This window comes from Euleptes europaea, chromosome 16 (genome assembly GCF_029931775.1).
Source record: "Euleptes europaea isolate rEulEur1 chromosome 16, rEulEur1.hap1, whole genome shotgun sequence".
In the NCBI taxonomy this organism is placed as follows: domain Eukaryota; kingdom Metazoa; phylum Chordata; class Lepidosauria; order Squamata; family Sphaerodactylidae; genus Euleptes; species Euleptes europaea.
The window spans coordinates 28123655-28142622 of record NC_079327.1 but is presented as its reverse complement, the minus strand read 5'-3'; the positions used below and the strand labels follow the sequence as shown (position 1 = coordinate 28142622).

Below are 18968 nucleotides of genomic sequence, written 5' to 3'. Positions count from 1 at the left end.
TTTCTCAAAACGCGATATACTTGTCTGGCTAGAGCTCTGGTGACATATTTATTTAAAATTCCAATAGTTTCCACCAGATTGCAGTACTACGCAGAGTATTTAAAGATAAGGCTATTACTCTATCCATAGGTTATTATTTAATGGCTGCTTTGAAGATACGCCGAAAGTTATAATCAAGTTATGCCTAAATGCTTATTTGCATTCAGGCGCTCATTTTGCACTGGAACTGCAACTACGCAGAGGCAGAAACTTGGAGTGCCATTTGCTAGCATGGTGCCATGACCTGGTCAATCATAAATAAGTGAACAATGTGGTCAAAGTGGCCCACCTACAGCACCCCCTGCCACCCCTTGCCTCTTAGTGCCCCCCTAGGTAATCCCACTGCCCCCAAGGGGCAGTACCACCCCCTTTGGGAACCACTAAAATTATTCTGGTCTAAAATTATTCACCAGTTACATAAATCATAATTTGGCTGGTCTCCATATCATTGGTCTAATGTTAGAATTATGTGGCTATTTATCTTCTACCTTCTTACAGAAGACAGAATAGCTACATATCTTCTTTTCCAATACTTGACAGAAGTATTATTGATATTTCCTTTCTACAAAAGATCATTTTTTCAATTGTTTTATTCTATTTGTAGCCCAAGCTTGACAATGCTTAGAAAAGTTAATTGCTACATCTGGAATACAAACATTACTAGTTGACAAAGGAAATTCTATCAATGCATTCTTACTTAAGGATCAAAACAGTAAGTTTTACCTGCTTTTAAAAAACAGAAATGAAATTGAATAATCATTTACACTTCTGTTCATCATACTGTAGTTACGTCAAAATGAATGGTATAAAAGCAGAGCAGGTTCCATGTTTATGGGTTATCCAGGGAAGTTGTTAAATGTTATCTGCTTTGATAAAGCTTATAACACTGAACACATCAGAAGTTATGTGCAAAATACGCAACGTGAAGAGTAAAAGGACATTTGATAGCAGTTTTTTTGTACCCACCTGAATGATTTTGCTTATCAAGTTATTTAACAGAACAATAGTTACAGTGGGTTGATACCGTTGACTGATAATGAATGTAACCTTGACGACTTTCAAAAGGAAAGGCTATAAAATCAAAAAGGGTTACCTGACCATTTCTTTGGGCACCAGCTGAGAAGTACTTGTTTTCTCAAAGGGATCCTTGTTTCCAGGAGTGGGTGGGAGAAATGGCAACTTTAAACGAAAAGAAGACCTGCAGTCAAAGAATGGAAAATTTCCAGCGTTTTGTGTGGAACCCAGATACAGGACAGTTAATGGGAAGAACCTTGATTAACTGGGGTATGTGGTCATGAACTTACAAAGAGGATAGAATATTGGCAATTTTGAGCTGCTGGAATCTGCTCATTTACAATGTTACTATATGATACAAAATACGATAAATGGTTAATATGCCTTATAAAAAGGGGGGGGGAATCAGTTACCAAGATGGTATAAGGCTGAAAAAGCTAAATATTATATTGAAACCTGTTTTACGAGTTCAACTGCATTGGTGCAGATGACTTTACAAATCACCTAGAGTGATTTGTAAATAGAATACAGAACTATTAACAATGCTAGTTTGTGGAAGAAGGAATACAAGAAACTGTGGAAAAATAATGGATCAAAAGAATCACAACAATTTCTATTCACTACGGGGAATTTGGAATGGTGTGGCAAACCTCTTGTGACTTAGGAGAGTTCCATATGATATGGCAGAGGGAAAATATATAAGGAAAATATATAAGAAAATGAAACTGGGTATGCCCAGCATAATCATGAACCCAATCCTTTTAAGATATGGTCTTTATCTTCAAAAGGGTGCTAATATTTGCCTCTCAACCACTGGCTTCTGAAGGACAATGAACTGATAATGTGATTTTTGTGTGTAATTATAGTATGTTATTATGCATTAGTTAATGTTAGATACAATGTATACCCCACTCATTCTAGCTCTAATACATTTTAAAGCAGCAAGCTAAATATTTGTTCCTTAGATTTCAACAGAAACATGTTATTCTTAGCCCTTTTACTGAGATTACAAATTTTGAATTGCAATTTTTAGTCCTAGATACTGAAAGTTGGAGATACCTCCACAACTTCCTTAGTATTTGAAAATCAACTTCAGTTGTCATAAAAGGTATAAGCAAAAACTATATGGATAGGTCTGCATGGATGAGTCTTTCAGGGCACATCTGGTCAGTCAACTTCTACAGGATACATTGGGGCATGTGCTGCAATCCTGCACATCTCATTCCACTACCACGTCCAGCCATCATAACTGGAAGTTCCTCCCCAATCTCATTAGTAACACTGTATAGATTCCTCCTGAATCACATTGCTTTGGGGCAGGAAGTACTAATATGCTAAACTGGGAATGCCTATAGTATTCTTAAGGCCTAATGTAATTTTGGCAATTTGCTCTTCATCCACAACCAATAGTACATACTTCACTGCTGTTCTAAATCTTAACTGTACCCTGAAGCATATTACATCAGATAACAATTGACTATCATGTTTTAAACCACAATTGCTGTAACCTATTTTAATGCTTTATTAATAGTATGGATCAGTCTTTTTTATGTTGCTTTCTACGTGGTGGTGACTGGGCTGTTCATACTCTCCATATATTCTTTAATGAAGACACTCAACCCATACACACCAGACTATCAAGATCGATTAAAATCACCAGGTACTATATGATTCTATGAGCTATAAAATGTCCAGATTACTAATTCTGTAGTCAACTTGAATGTATGATTTTTTGTGGCTTTAGTGTTTTCAGGGGGCAATTTCACACAGTCCAAATAATGTACTTTCAATCCACTTTCAGTGCACCTTAACGATAATTTGCAAGTGGATTTTGCCGTTTCACGCAGTAAAATCTACCTTCAAAGTGCATTGAAAGTGGATTGAAAGTACATTATTTGGGCTGTGTAAAAGTGCCCTAGCCTTAATGCTCATGATCTCTACATCTTTTTGACAGTGATGCTAGATTTTAGAAAGTTAGAGGTGAAGTTTTGATGGGAACATAGTTTATGCAATTTGGTTTTTCTGACAAATACCACGAGACAGAAACCAAGGCAGAAAAACACAGAAATATTCTTCAACTTGTGTGTGTGTAAAGTGCCGTCAAGTTGCAGCCGACTTATGGCGACTCCTTTTTGGGGTTTCATGGCAAGAGACTAACAGAGGTGGTTTGCCAGTGCCTTCCTCTGTACAGCTACCCTGGTATTCCTTGGTGGTCTCCCATCCAAATACTAACCAGGGCTGACCCTGCTTAGCTTCTGAGATCTGAGGAGATCAGGCTAGCCTGGGCCATCCAGGTCAGGGCATTCTTTAACTTAGTGTGTGAGATTTTTATGCGCAAATGTAAATTAAAACAATAAAAAGTGATAGTAGAGAGAATAGATGCGAAGAAAACTTGAACGAAACTCTGTGGTAAATTATATGGGAAAATACACAAAAGAGGTTTAAATTATCACACTAATATGAAATAAGCTCCTGCCTTTTTCATTCAACAACCCCCCACGGGTAAGAATCAGTAATCAGTGAAGATTATTTTTTGTAGCTGAAGTTACAAGTGGTTGGAAAAATGTAAAAATCATTATACATGTAGTTGGAAAAATTTAAAATCTTTTGAAAACCACTTGATTGCTAGGACCTGGTTCACAAATATTTTCCCTATAGCTTTATGATCAGAGAAAATCAATTTTAGAATCTCTTTTTATACACACACACACACACAAACCCCTCTCTGCAAACAGAAAACCAGCAGAGCAAACAAAGTAAGGGCATAAAACCTCTGGTCCTGATGTGCTAGTTTCCCATTTGTGTGGATTGTGTGTATGTGTGTGCATTCTCTTGCGCATTCTGAGAACCAGGACTAAGTTTCTGTTGCCAAAGAAACATCCAAAATAGGTTTTCTGTAGAATGTATAAATAACATTTCTGAAATAATTGAGATTTCTAGTAAGCTGAAGCCAAAGGTGGTTGCGAGGAATAAGGAATTGATACACATCCATCAGTAGGTTTTATTCATATAGATTTAGTCCGAATGGAAACAAACTATCTAATAACACAATTGTTTCTTTGCTTTCCCTTTACATTTGTATAATTAACGTTGTTCTTCCGATAAAGGGGTGACATTACGACCAGATAAGTATGGAGAGAAAGGACTGGAAATTTATTACAGCCTCTCTTCCAATAACTCCTGGGAAGGTTTTGTGACGTCGCTTGAAAGCTTTCTTGCAGGTAACCAAAAAAGAAAAAAAGAAAATGAATATAGTTACAAGTTTCTGGTGCTTCTGGAGATGTTTGGGGGCATTTAGTTGATGAGGCCGCGGGTCTAACCATGGAGCAGCTAGTCTGCCCCCTAAAGGGTTCCATCAGAGACCAGGAAGCAGGCAAAAGATTTAGAAGCAAGGTTGCAACCACGTCAGCGTCCCCAGCAACCATGCGGTCCTCCCCTCCAGGTCATATGGTGCGATAGCAGGGCTGCGATGGACAGAGCAGACAAAACCAGTCACAGGCCAGCAGGAGTGAGGCAGGAAGGAGAACATGTCACAGCTGAGGGGCAGGAAGGGGTGGGTCCAGACTTCAGGGCCCTGAGTGTGGTGCACACCCCCGCCCCCTGCAAGGGAATGGCTCCAAGAGTCGCCTGGCAAGTTGCTTCACCAAGTAGAGCGGGGCAGCTGCCGACCCCCCTCCCTAAACCACCAATGAGCCCTGTCCTGTCAGGAGGGCTCCAGGCAAAGGAATGAGCTAACAACCCAGTGTGGGACTTATAACATCCCCCCCAACAGTGCGCCAGGGAAACATTCCTGGGATCTTTTCCCATGGTATGCCACGGTGCTTGGAGGCCGTGGCTTATGCCGCCCCTTGCATGAACGCAGCAGTGCTGGGCTCGAGTGTGGGAGGCAGCATTGCTGGGGCAGTACCTGACCTCAATCTAGGGGAATGGGGAAACAGCTTGGGGTTCCCCACCCTTGCTTACCTGTCACCCCACAGCCAGTCAGACGTCTCTTTGGATCGAGCCTCCAGAGGTGGGGTAGCTGCTAAGAGTTCTGCAATCAGATGTGTTAGCCACACAGTATGGACTTTGTTCTCCCCCATGGGAGTTTGCACTGTGTGTTCACCCAGTTGTGCCAAGTGCCCTCTGTGCTTTTCCACCAAAGTGCCATGCCGCTCGTTCTAAGTCTGCATTGCAGGGAGGTTTGAGACAGAGTCCTGCGTTGTGCAGGCACTTTGGTGGAAAAGCACAGAGAGGGCACTTGGGCACCTAAAGCATTCTGAGGCATCCTGGCTTGGTTTTTTTTGTAGGGTTGGGGCCCAGCAATTGGGTGCTGGCCGCCACAAGAAAAAGGTGATTGGTTGCACCCATAGTGCTCCTCCAGGCCTTTTGGGTGTGGCCATGTGTGTGGGGGGGTGGAACCTACTTTTTTAGCTTGCATGGGTGCCTATGGGCTATGCCATATTTTTTGCTGGCATAACTTTCCACCACTGGTGTGTGTGTGTGTGTGCGGGGGGGGGGTGTATTCCTGGACTGAAACAACTTAGGTTGGTGACTACCTCACACCACACCCCCAGGCCGCCCACTTCCACACCTGCACTGGGACCTACACCACTGGTCCAATGGGCAGCTGCTGCAGGTCTGTAACAGTGGCTGAGAGCAGTGGGGCAGAGCTCGGGTGCTATATCAGCTGACTTATGCTGGATCTCCGAGATATGCCAGAGTAACGGCTATTTGGCTCCCTTAGCACTTTTGCCCCTCCCTTAGGATTGCCATTCTCATTCCTTCTGCTCACAAGTAGGATTAGTTGCTGCTTTACCTCCCCAACCTGTGTTTTGAATTGCTAGTTTAGCGACACAACTGAGCCAAAGAGGATGAGGAGGGGAGAGAGGATTCATTGTGGGACACTGGTTAAGTTACCTGCTTTGAAAAAGTTTTTGTAACACCACCTAAATATAATTCTCTCCTACTTTTTCTATCAACCCACGTAGCATACAATGAAAGTAAACAACGTGACAACATAAACTGTACTGGGGAAGACTACTTCACCCAGAACTCATTCCACCTTCCAAATCACACAAAATATTCTTGCAAATTTACACGAGAGATGCTTCAAAACTGCTCGGGTCTTCCGGACCCCACTTTCGGATATTCAGAAGGGAAACCATGTTTAATCATAAAAATGAACAGAGTAAGTATCAAAGTAGATATTTAAAAGCATGATTTGTTAACCTGTGTTACTAAATTCCCTCATCTGCAAAATGGTAATCTTTACTGACGATTTTGAGTCTGCTCGTTCCACAGTAAGAGTTCTTCAGGACTCTAAAGAGAGTCAAAAACATCTTAAGATCACTGTTTGTCTGAAAGAAAAGGGAGAAGCCCAGATTTATAAACAGCTAATACATTGATTAAAAAAGGTAAAGGTCCCCTGTGCAAGCACCGGGTCATTCCTTACCTATGGAGTGACGTCACATCCCGACATTTACTAGGCAGACTTTGTTTACAGGGTGGTTTGCCAGTGCCTTCCCCAGTCATCTTCCCTTTACCCCCAGCAAGCTGGGTACTCATTTTACCGACCTCAGAAGGATGGAAGGCTGAGTCAACCTTGAGCCAGCTGCTACCTGAAACCGACTTCCGTCGGGATCGAACTCAGGTCGTGAGCAGAGCTTTGAACTGCAGTACTGCAGCTTACCACTCTGCGCCACAGGGCACCCAATAAATTGATTAGTATAACTAATAGTCCTAACGAATAACACATCTCCCAGCATTCAAGCAAAGAAAACACAACCAGAAGACATCCAATATCTTAAAGAGCTCGTATGTCTAAGTGGCTAAAAAGGGCAGAAACCAATGGTTCCAAACTTGTAGAGCCTCCATATGAAGGTAAGTGAAACTCTCTCAACCATAGCCAGTGCTGAGCTCACCTAGTACCACTAGCTGGGATGAACCTTTACATAAACCAACTGCATCCAGGCCTGGTGTTTAAGTTGTAAAAAACAAAACAAAGAAAACCCCTCACTGCAGTGGTTAATGAAGAAATCTATTTATTACAGATTATCAATTTTCGCCCTGGCAATGGCACGGCACCTAGAGTGATTTGCACAACTCTGGTAAGTACAGGTGCCAAATCTATTTAAAAAATGTGACCGCTCTTTTTCTACAAATACCAAGGTCAGAAATATTTGGCACAGGAGAAGCTTTTTCAAGTAAAACTTAAAATGGTTTTGTCTCTTTGAGAGAAATGTAAAAGTCAAGTTAGCCGGCCTTCATAACATGAATGGGGTTTGCAACAGAACAGGAATGAGGAACTTATGATGGTTATATACAAGAGATATTTTGTAATTCAAGGTGTACCTAAGGTGGTTCACAGACAAGTGTTGACACTTTTATTATGTACTGAGATGGATTTCTCTTGGCAGTCACTGCTTAGTTTCATAAACATAAGCTTCTTCAAACAGTAGTTCTTAAATTAGAGGAGTTAGGGACGTTTGCTCCCAGTTTTCGTCTTTAAACTGTCATGGGATCACTCTTTTTTTCTTTAGAGCTATTTTCCTTTAAATGCATAGGGGTCATTCTGTAATCACTAGAGCAATTTTACTTCATAACTGGTTATGGATCCTACTTGATGCCAAACCAGTTTGTTCCTCTCACTCCAGAGGAGAATCCTCTACCAACAGCTTGCAGCTCACTCATCTGTCTTCAAATCTATCCATTAACAGCTCTTCTTCAACTGTCGGTTTTTAAACTGCCATTTAGAATTCCATTCGAACTCCCTGTCAATCAAGGGGTTCTATGACTGGAACAACTCAGAATGCAGCATTCCGTCTCACCCACCTTTCTGCCTTCATCAGAGCTGTCAAGGAAACTAAGATTAAAAACATGCACAATAAAAACTCAAAACAAAACAAAAAACACATTATTAAAACCAAAGCTAAAATATGCATACAAATCTTGTAGTGTGGTTATTCCTATTTCAGTTCTACCTGCAGCCCATTCCTATGCATTCAGAATGAAGATCCATTGGGCAGGTGTAGAAACTTGAGCTTGCAAAAAAGGGTGGAGGAGGGGAGCTACTCTGATGTAGAGAGGTATAGAGAGCTTATTGCCCCACCCACCACTTCTCTGCTCCGAAATGTCTTGAACACTCCAAAAGCTAATCTGTCCTTGCAAATGTGACTTGAGGCCATTAGTTGCAACTCCTTCAAAACCCATTTAATGCTATTCCAACATCAACTTTGTTTTTTACACACTAAAGACAGCAAGCAGCCAAAAGAACTGAAACTTTATGCTTCTATATTCTACAAGTATATATATCTAGTGTAGCCCCATTTGCAAATACCATGCCAGGGTCCAAAAATTGGATTGGAGTGATTAATTAAATCCGTGAAGATGAACAAACTGAAGTTGTCTCAACTAAATTATCTGCTTATGGTTCATATACTAGTACTGACACTTGCTTTCTCTGTAAATACTAGGAAGATGAAAAGCCAGTGACTGCTGAATATTATCCTGCAAATGGTACCTTTAGCCTTCACTACTTCCCTTATTATGGATGTAAAGCACAGGTATGTTTCCCCCCTCCTTTCAAAGGATTTATTACCAATTTTAAAATAATGGAAGAGCTGTTTATGCTTTTGTTTTCATCTCAGCCTAGCTATGTAAATCCTTTGGTGGCTGTGAAACTTCTCAACATTTCACTGAACAAAGAAGAAGCCATTGTTTGCAGAGTTGTTGGTGCCGGAATTACGTCTGGTAATGCTCACGACCCATATGAAGGAAAAGTAGAATTCAAAATTTGGATAAAAAATTAAACAACATTAATGAACTGAGAGTTCATAAATCACTGCAGAGTAATATTTATGTATCTTGTAATTTTGTGTTGCTTATAGTTTCCACTTAAAAACCTGTACTTTTGAACACAAAAACATGTTCAACATTTACCACTTGTATATTAGTGCTTTTAAAGACGTTAACACAATTTCTTCTTCACATTGAAAAACACCAAGAAGCATACCATCTTACTAAACAGGGCAATTTTTTTTAAAAAGTACATGTTTGTGTAATTTCATGAGAAGTATTTTAACCAATATAGTGTTCTTTTAAAAAATATTAAAATGAAATATCTTACGTTGTAATGCTCATGTATTATGTTTGGTATAGAGAGAACTTTGGGTATACGTGGGATATTCCTGACTGTTAAAAGTTTGAACAGCAAACCCCACACTTGAACATTTTCCCCACAGTTTAAAGATAGCTTAGTCATAGAATAGTGAAACTGCTGTTTGAAACAAACACATAAAGCCATACTGGGACAAAAGTTAGTTGCATGGAGATCTAATGAAGATCTAATGAAGGCAAAAAAATCCCCCACAATAACTGGTGCAAGGGAATTGTGTTTTTATAAATTCTGTAACCCAAACACGTTTTGCACAAGTTTCTTCATGGGGATCTAATGAATAAAAATAACACAGTATTAACATAAATATATGTGATACAGTTAAAAACACTATTTAAAGAAACTTGTAAAGAATTTACACATAGGACAATTCCTGAGCATAAACAGAGTGCAATATTAAAATACATCTTAATACTGAAAACATTAACACAATACAAACAACACTGTATTCTATATAAATTTACAAAAAAATCCCTTCTTTAAAATCACATTACTACTGACCTTTCTCCACTTCTGCGTCCCATGCAAGCAACTGTGAAGCCTGCTCCAGCAGCTGGTTTCTTATCTACATATGTGCTTGCCAAGAGTTCTCATTTAACCCTTTGGGTTCACAGTCTTTAGCTTCAGTACCCACTGGGCTTCTACCCTTAACAGATTTCTATTGTCCTGTCTGATTTATATATAATCCAAAACAAGAAGTCAGTAGGTTTATGTTTGTACTTTAAGAAGCGTTCTACCAGAGGAGCACCTATTCTTTGGCATGTTATATTACTCTTATGTTCCGAGAGCCTGCTTGTCTTACCTATATAGTTTTCCATAACCACAAGATATAGCATATACCACATGATCAGTATTACACGTTATAAATTGTTTGAGGTCATATTATTTTTTGTAAACAGTATTAATATTTCATAGATTTTGAATTTTTACAAAAATAGCAGTGCTCACAAGGGTGGTGACCTAAAGGTGGACTACAACCTAACAAAACAGACTGTGGTTTCTTGGGGTAATAGGCATTGCTGTGCACTAGAACATCTTTCAAACTAGCTGCTTTTTATAAGCAACAATAGGTCTCTTTTTGCACATTGGAATGTCATCCATATGTTCCAATTCCTCTAAATACTTTTTTTTAAAGCTACACTTACAGAATTGTAAGTTAGACTGCACATTGCCAAGTTTTTCTGTAAAATAAATGCTTGTATTCTCGTGCAAGATTCCAGGGCAGAATGGAGATTTGAAATGAAGGTCTTCCAGATTTCAGTCCAACACTATGACCACTGCACAGTGTTGTCTCAAACATGTATAATACCCAATGGCTTTAGATCAAGGAGTTAGGGGAAATAATTAGTTGTATGTGTCTGGTTACATGAAGGGCAAGTATTTTCAAAGAAGAATGTCTTGGGTTGAAGATTACGACTAATGGCTGAAAACATTTTTGCTACTGCAAGTCTTCTAACACCAAAGCAAGGCTCCATCGAAAGCTGACGAGAGTCACAGGATCCAACTCAATGACTGGATTCTTTAAATTGCATATGCAAGTATAACAAGTTACTGCACTTCAAAATCAACCAAGCAGTAATGCACCTGGGAATTTGGGAGTGGACACTAAGCTCTATCAAGGCCAGTTACTATGCAGTCACATACATGCCACTTCTCTGAAACTGCAGGGGTCACCTGAGTCAAAGTGCCGGTGCTTCCTTTTAAAACTCTAAAAGGCAGAGCCCACATACCTCAAAGAACACTGCTCTGTTACAATCTCTCAGCCACCTGCATTCTGTACATCAGGTACTGCTCCAGATGACCTTGGGAAACCCTTTCTGAAAATCAGAGCCTTTACTATGACTGCCCAGCCATTGTGGAATGATTTTCCTTGGTGTAGAATGGGATTTTTCTTAAGATTTAGAAAGCTTTTGGCTTCTGATTTTTGTAGAGATTTTCCTTTGTAATATTGGTGGTTTTGATTAGCACTATTAAAAAAAAACACCCAGCAAAATGTGTTCCATTAGCTTGTTTGTGCTTTCAAAGTTTTATTTTTGGTAAGCCACTTCAAGCTGCGGAGAGATGGCACATAAATATAATAAATATCAACAGAGGTCTATGTGCGAGAGAAAATCCCTTGTGATGAACAGTGAACATCAGCTACAGAATATGTACTGCTTTCTTTAACTGCCAGTAGAAGTTTGATAATGTTGTTTCAAACTATGTTAAAGCTAGGACAAAAAGTCTTCCCCCCCCCCCTTTACTGGTTTATAAGACATGCAGGCCAGGCATTCAAAACTGCAAGACATCAGTCCTGCAGAAATATAAACTTGGCTCTCTTGTTAAATTACAGGAGTTTAAGAAAACGGTAGTGAGTTGTTACTGGTTATTGCCTGAAAAATGAAGACAAATACTGCCAGAGGAGGATTTCTAACTAGCTCAATATGCATACTTTGTGTATTCAAGAAAATAGTTTTAAACAATATGTTAATTTTAAAAGGCATCCTGTGAAGCAAAGCTTTTTCCTGAAATATTGAAGACTCGCTAGCAGAATTATGCACAGCCTCAACCCCTGAAATTATGTGGTTGGTGTTACCTTCTGCAGAAACCATTTTGTGGTTGTGTCCACCTGTGTCAAAATTTTAAAGGTGCCAGCAGGCTCAAAAAAAGTTGGGGACCCCAAATAGGGCTTCAAAGGTAATCTTTAATACTGAGAAATACTGGACAGGCACATCTAACTGCATTTTAATAGCCTTACTTGTTAAATTTTGGGTATAGTTGGCCAGTGTGGTGTAGTGGTTAAGAGCAGTGGTTTGGAGTGGTGGACTCTGATCTGGAGAACAGGGTTTGATTCCCCACTCCTCCACATGAGCGGCAGAGGCTAATCTGGTGAACTGGATTTGTTTCCCCACTCCTCATGAAGCCAGTTAGGTGACCTTGGGCTAGTCACAGCTCTTAGAGCTCACTCAGCCCCATCTACCTCACAGGGTGTCTGTAAGCTGGTTTGATTCTTTCTTAAGTAGTAGAGAAAATCGGCATATAAAAACCAACTCTTCTTCTTCACTTAAAAGGTGAAATGGTAGCAACTCATGGTGTTTTTTAATAGAAGTTTTCTGGGGTCCTTACTTAGGTCAGATGACAGCCAGTCATCTGAAAAGCACTCTGCAATGCCCCCAAGAAGACAGACCATCTATCACCCCACTGAAAACCCTCGCCAACAACTTACCAGGAAAGGGAGACCTCCAAGAACAGCTGAAACTGGGAGGAAATTTGTGACCACGACCTCATATGAATGCATGGAAGTATTTCGTTCTGTTTTGTGGAGACCTTTGTGTCTAAGACAGCCCCGCCCCCCCAAAAAACACACACACAAACTCACAGTATCAGAAGACAGCACAGAAGCACTACAATATACAGAATTTTCATGCCTGCTTGAAAAAAAGAACCTTATTTTAACTTATCGATGAAAGCCAAAATATTTCACCAAAACCCTCTTTTTTATTTTGGGCATATTGCAGTAAAAGTATACACTTACGTACTTCTGTGACTGTTGGCAACCTCTTAAGGATCTTGAACTTCACAAACGCAGCACTGTTGTCTCTCACACTTAAATATACCTACATACCCACCCATTTAAAAGGACCCTGAAACTCTTCCAAACGGAAGAACAGTATCAGTCAGAAGAAAAATACGAGGTGAAAATAGGACCCCAGTTGGGCTAAGGAGAGCGTCGCAAGAGTGGCTGTGTTTTGTGAAAACAAGCATCTAACGATTAACTATGGCAAAACCAAAGTGATGGCCTTTGGCAAACGCCCTATCCATAGGAATTGGGAGTATCAATGAACAAAGGCTGGAACAGGTGACCTAACACCTATGTTGCCAATTTACAGTGAGGGAAAAAAGTATTTGATCCCCTGCTAAATTTGCCCGTTTGCCCTCTGATGAAGAACTGACCAGTCCATAATTTTAATGGTAGGTTTATTGTGAGAGACAGAATAACAACAGGAAAAAAACCAGAAACCCAGAAGACAAAAGTCAGAGATTGATATGCATTATAATGAGTGAAATAAGTATTTGATCTCCTATCAACCAGCCAGATTAGGGTTAGGGTTCTGCTGTCGACAGAAGCAATCAATCCATCAGATTCCAAACTAGCCACCATGACCAAGACCAAAGAGCTGTCCAAGGATGTCAGGGACAAGATTGTAGACCTGCACAAGGCTGGACTGGGCTATAAGACTATTGCCAAGCAGCTTGGTGAGAAGGTGACAACCCTAACCCTAACCCTGTCAACCTCCCTTGGTCTGGGGCTCCATGCAAGATCTCATCTCGTGGAGTTGCAATGATCACGAGAACGGTGATGAAGCAGCCCAGAACTACACGGGGGAAACTTGTCAATGATCTCAGGGCAGCTGGGACCATAGTCACCATGAAAACAGTTGGTAACACACTACGTCGTGAAAGACTGAGATCTTGCAGAGCCCGCAAGGTCCCCTTGCTCAAGACAGCACATGTACAGGCCCGTCTGCAGTTTGCCAATGCACATCTGAATGACCCAGAGGAGAACTGGGTGAAAGTGTTGTGGTCAGATGAGACCAAAATCCAAAATCGAGCTCTTTGGCATCAACTCAACTCGCCGTGTTTGGAGGAGGAGGAATGCTGCCTACGACCCCAAGAACACCATCCCCACCGTCCAACATGGAGGGGGACATATTATGCTTTGGGGGTGTTTTTCTGCTAAGGGGACAGGGCACCTTCACCACATCGAAGGGACGATGGACGGGACCATGTATCGTCAAATCTTGGGTGAGCACCTCCTTCCCTCAGCCAGGGCATTGAAAATGGGTCGAGGATGGGTATTCCAGAATGACAATGACCCAAAACACACGGCCAAGGCAACAAAGGAGTGGCTCAAGAAGAAGCACATTAAGGTCCTGGAGTGGCCTAGCCAGTCTCCAGACCTTAATCCCATCGAAAATCTGTGGAGGGAGCTGAAGGTTCGAATAGCTACACATCAGCCTCGAAATCTTACTGACTTGGAGAGGAGCTGCAAAGAGGAGTGGGACAAAATACCTCCTGAGATGTGTGCAAACCTGGTGGCCACCTACAAGAAACGTCTGACCTCTGTAATTGCCAACAAGGGTTTTGCCACCAAGTACTAAGTCATCTTTTGCAAAGGGATCAAATACTTATTTCACTCATTATAATGCACATCAATCTCTGACTTTTGTCTTCTGGGTTTTTTCCTGTCGTAATTCTGTCTCTCTCAGCTACAACAGACCTACCATTAAAATTATGGACTGGTCATTTCTTCATCAGAGGGCAAACGGGCAAATTCAGCAGGGGATCAAATACTTTTTTCCCTCACTGTAGGTGTGAGTTGAGCTTGCACCATAATTAATTTCCTCTGGACAAAGGGGGCACACTATGTTCTGGCTGCCCTTAGATTTTTTTCAGGCGTAAACACTAGCTCAGATGCTCTACAGAACGCACCTTGGCATTCCATCTCCTTGCTGTTGATCTGGTGCAATCTAAGTTCCTTAGAGCTGCCCTTCAGCTTCCCAAGATGAGTGCCAAATTCTTTGTTGTGATAAGAAACTGCATGATAAAGGTTCAGGCAAGGATCTGCTTATCCTCTCTTTATGCCTGGCTTAGGATTAATCTAAATCCTAAAGATCTTCTGCCACGTATTGTGTGATACCTTCAGGTCAAAGTGGATCATTGTTACAGAAGACAAATTAAACAGCTTGGGCCTTGCTCCCTCGGCACTCCTACAGCTGGATCAGTTGTAGGCCAAAGAGTTAAAGATACTGAGCACGAAGCAGACCTTTCGAGTTCCCCTACATTTATAGTGCCCCCATTATTCCAGGTACATCTTAACACCAGCAGCCTATCTGCACTCCCTGGAAATAAATACACACAGGAAGGCTTATACACTGACTAGATGTGCAGCCTTACCTTCTGCCATTTTGGAAGGGAAATTTAAGAGGATCCCTAGGGTGGAGAGATTTTGCCCCTGCAATGGAGGAGAATTGGAAACCACTGAACATGTTTTTTTCCATGATTGTTGAACCTCTTATTGGGAAAAAGGGTGCTGGTGGAGAGGGTGAATGGACTAAAAGGTTTCTGTTGGGAGATAATTTCCCAATTACCATTCAGGTCGCAAAATACTGCACAGTTGCACTTAAGGTACATCACCTTAGAGTATCTCCCCGAACTAATTTGGAAAATGTACAATCCAGTGTTGCATAACTGTGTTAGCCTTAGACTGTAAATTTATTCTTTGTAAGGTTTGTCTCTGTTTTATCTGGCATAATATCTGTAAATAAATTTTATTATTATTACAAGATGAAAACAATCTGATTAGAGAAACAAGAACTTGTTAAAAACGCCCACACACATTTTATTAATAAAAACTAATAGTGCCACAGTTAAACAAGTAAAACAAACTGCTTATATTCCATAAAATATTACAGAAAAGTTTATTTGTGTTTCAATAAAAAGACTACTGTCTTAGAACAGGCAGCTGACAGTATTTGTGCAGTTAATTCTTTGTGAATAGGTTTAAAAAGACCACCACCTGCCCTGATTTTTTTTATTTAAAAAATGAAGTATTAAAAATGATTGACAATTTTTTGAGTTAAACATAAAACATTTTCTATATTTAATTTCAACTTTATAATAAGATTATTGGAAGATGCTTAAGAAACAAATATAAACATTTGTTTCAGTACATGTCTTTATATGATAGACTTATTGGTATGTAAACAGCTATATAACAAATTGTTTTCAAAATCTACCTGTAAGAAATCAGGCAAATTTTCATAACCAAAAACACACTTCAAACCTTCAAGACATTTACACAGCTGCACCAGCTTGGCAACAAACATTTGCCAAAACTTGTAATTCATATGTCCTAACATTCAGCAAACACAATATATAAATTTGGAAATTTATATGGAAATACAATGATCAGTAAAAAAATTTAAAAAGGGAAATAAATTCATACTATTTTTTGCAAATTAACATTTAAAGGAGGCTCTCTTTGTGTTTGTTTCTTTGGACTCTGCATGATCAGCAAAACTTTCTTTGCTGCTATACTTCAGTTAGAAGTGTCACCTAAATGTACTCTAAATAAAATGCCATTCAGTGTATGCATTTTTGACAGGCGGACAGATTTTATTTTCCATTAATGTGGGCTACATTTTCAAACTTAACAGTAACACTTAGGGGCAAAAAATGCATTTTTTTCCTTCAAGTTAAAAATCCTAAGCAAGGGTAAATAAAGGTTCTGCATTAACACACCGGTATCAACACACACATCCTCACCACATATATAAAAAAAAACCCTACATAAAAACAAACAATTTGCTTACTTTACTGGAGGTGCGATTTCTAAATTCAGGGCTCTTACCAGTATCTCCTTGATGGGGCAATTTTAACAATTCTCTTCCTAGAATTTATTCCTGAAGCTTGCTGAATTTTAACATTAAAAGAGTCTACAGCCAAAAAATGCATCAGTCATCATCATCATTCTCATTAAAATCATCGTCGTCATCATCATCGTCATCCCCGACATAAGACACTGGCGTCTCTACCCTGGAGCCGCTATACTGAGATCCATTGGAACTTGTAGCCAACACCCCATCGCCTCCATTCGAATAGTCACTGAAACGTGAGCACATTTAGGCCAACCTTTTAGTGCAAGGAGCAGTCACACACCATGCAAGAGCAGCAGTTATGGTTTAGGTTGTCAGTACTCTGCAGAGGAGCTGTTTCACTTCTGCTGTTTGGCCCAGTATACACAGGAGTCACTACACTGGTCGGGCCACACAGTGGGTTGGATCCTGCCTAAAATTACCACCTGCTCAAGCGGGGGGGGGGGAGTCACTACATTGGTCGGGCCACACAGGTGGACAGATTGTATTTTCCATTAATGTGAATAACAGAATCACAGAATCATAGAGTTGGAAGGGACCACCAGGGTTTTCTAGTCCAACCCCCTGCATCATGCAGGAAATTCACAACAACCTTCCCCACACATCCCTAGTGATCTCTACTCCATGCCCAGAAGTTGGCCAAGATGCCTTCCCTCTCATCATCTGCTTAAGGTCATAGAATCAGCACTGCTGACAGATGGCCATCTAGCCTCTGCTTAAAAACCTCCCAGGAAGGAGAGCTTACCACCGCCCGAGGAAGTCTGTTCCACTGAGGAACCGCTCCAACAGTTAGAAAATTCTTGCTAATGGCTACATTTTCAAACTTAGCAGTAACACTTAGGGACAAAAACACATTTTCCTTCAAGTTAAAAATCCTAAGCAAGGGTAAATAAAGCGAGGGTAAATAAGGTTGGTAACCCTATCCCCTGCAGAGGTCCCACCCCCTCCCCAGGCTCCACCTCCAAATCCCCAGGAATTTCCTAACTCTGAGTCGGTAGTGCTGCTTTGCATATTTGCTTGGAAGTAAGCCCCACGACAACAGTTGCTTCTGCATTTTTGTCTGTTTCTAGCTAGTTGGCCCTCATTTTGCAAAACCTGAGCGAGGCTGTTGACAATAAGACGTTTTGGAAGACTCTTAGGGAGCGGTGCTGACCTGCTTGACATACACTGGTAGGGAAAAGGCACTAATTAAATGTTAAATCTGCACTAATCAGATGCCATCTATTAATCGTATCATCTTCAACTATCACTTTAGCTTAAGACTTTCTCTTGCATCCAAGAATGCTCCCAATCTGTCTCATCTCAGTCCCTTGTCTTCCACTGTCCTCTTACCTCTTTCTTTCTATCAACTCAACAGCGCCTTTTCGCTTCTGCATCTTGTAATACTGTCCCTCGCGCCTAGTTTTTTTTTAAATACTTCCATGGTTTGAAAGCCTTATGGCACAGGATCAGCTTCTTAGGAACAGCAGATGGAAGCCAGCATTCCTTACACTGTAATTCTATGCAGTTACTCATGAGAACATAAGAAAGGCCATGCTGGATCAGACCAAGGCCCATCAAGTCCAGCAGTCTGTTCACACAGTGGCCAACCAGGTGCCTCTAGGAAGCCAACAAACAAGACGACTACAGCAGCGTTATCCTGCCTGTGTTCCACAGCACCCAATATATTAGGCATGCTCCTCTGATCCTGGAGAGAATAGGAATGCATCATGACTAGTATCCATTCTGACTAGTAGCCATGAATACCCCTCTCCTCCATGAGCATGTCCTATATATGCCTACTAAAATTAATGGACTTAGAATAGCATAGGATTGCACTGCTTGCATGCTACAGAATGAGAGAACTCTATGATGCAGTCTATACTTAAAATTAAAATATAGATTTTGAGTGTGCTCAAACCTGTTAGAAAATCTTGTGCCATTTGAAGCAGAACCTGATGAGGATGAGACATAGACACTGCTGATTGATCCCTGAGCCATTTCTGTAAAATAAGAAAAGACATATGTGTAATCAATCAGAAAGGGTTACAACTTTTCCACACCTAGAAGTTTTAAAGAGAAACCCCATTATCAAGAAGCCCTAGTCCAAGGGCTTCTCGGGATGGGACAGCAACACACAAATTTACCAAACCCTGGGGTATTAATTCTCACACCTCAGTCTCAGTAGCTGCCACCAGCCCCTTTTTACTACCCAAACAGCAAGAAGCCAAGGGGCAAACTTCCAACCTTCCTGGGATTAAAGTCAAGAAAGTCACCCCTGCAAGGTAGACAACTTGCAGAATGAGTTTCACAAAATAATTAACCTGGTAGGGGTAGCCACTTAGGCCTAGGTACTGGAATTA

General features: G+C 40.7%; 2 protein-coding genes across 5 annotated transcripts in view; one reads left to right on the top strand and one right to left on the bottom strand.

The window, feature by feature from the left end:
- The first annotated feature begins 1211 nt into the window (after positions 1-1211).
- On the top strand, positions 1212-8843 carry ATP4B (ATPase H+/K+ transporting subunit beta). The gene is made up of 7 exons (XM_056862059.1): positions 1212-1323; positions 2585-2713; positions 4161-4274; positions 6024-6223; positions 7086-7142; positions 8508-8597; positions 8682-8843. The coding sequence occupies exons 1-7, from the start codon at positions 1212-1214 to the stop codon at positions 8841-8843; spliced, it is 864 nt and encodes a 287-aa protein (XP_056718037.1).
- A 6723-nt stretch (positions 8844-15566) lies between these two features.
- The window catches only part of TFDP1 (transcription factor Dp-1), a 40872-nt gene continuing 37470 nt past the window's right edge, over positions 15567-18968 (bottom strand). For all 4 annotated transcript variants that reach the window (XM_056861904.1, XM_056861907.1, XM_056861906.1 and 1 more), the window contains exons 11-12: positions 18527-18608; positions 15567-16855 (exon numbers count right to left, since the gene is read on the bottom strand). In XM_056861904.1, coding sequence (XP_056717882.1) covers positions 16705-16855; positions 18527-18608 — 233 coding nt within the window. In that variant the 3' untranslated portion in view covers positions 15567-16704. The remainder of the gene's footprint in view (positions 16856-18526; positions 18609-18968) is intronic.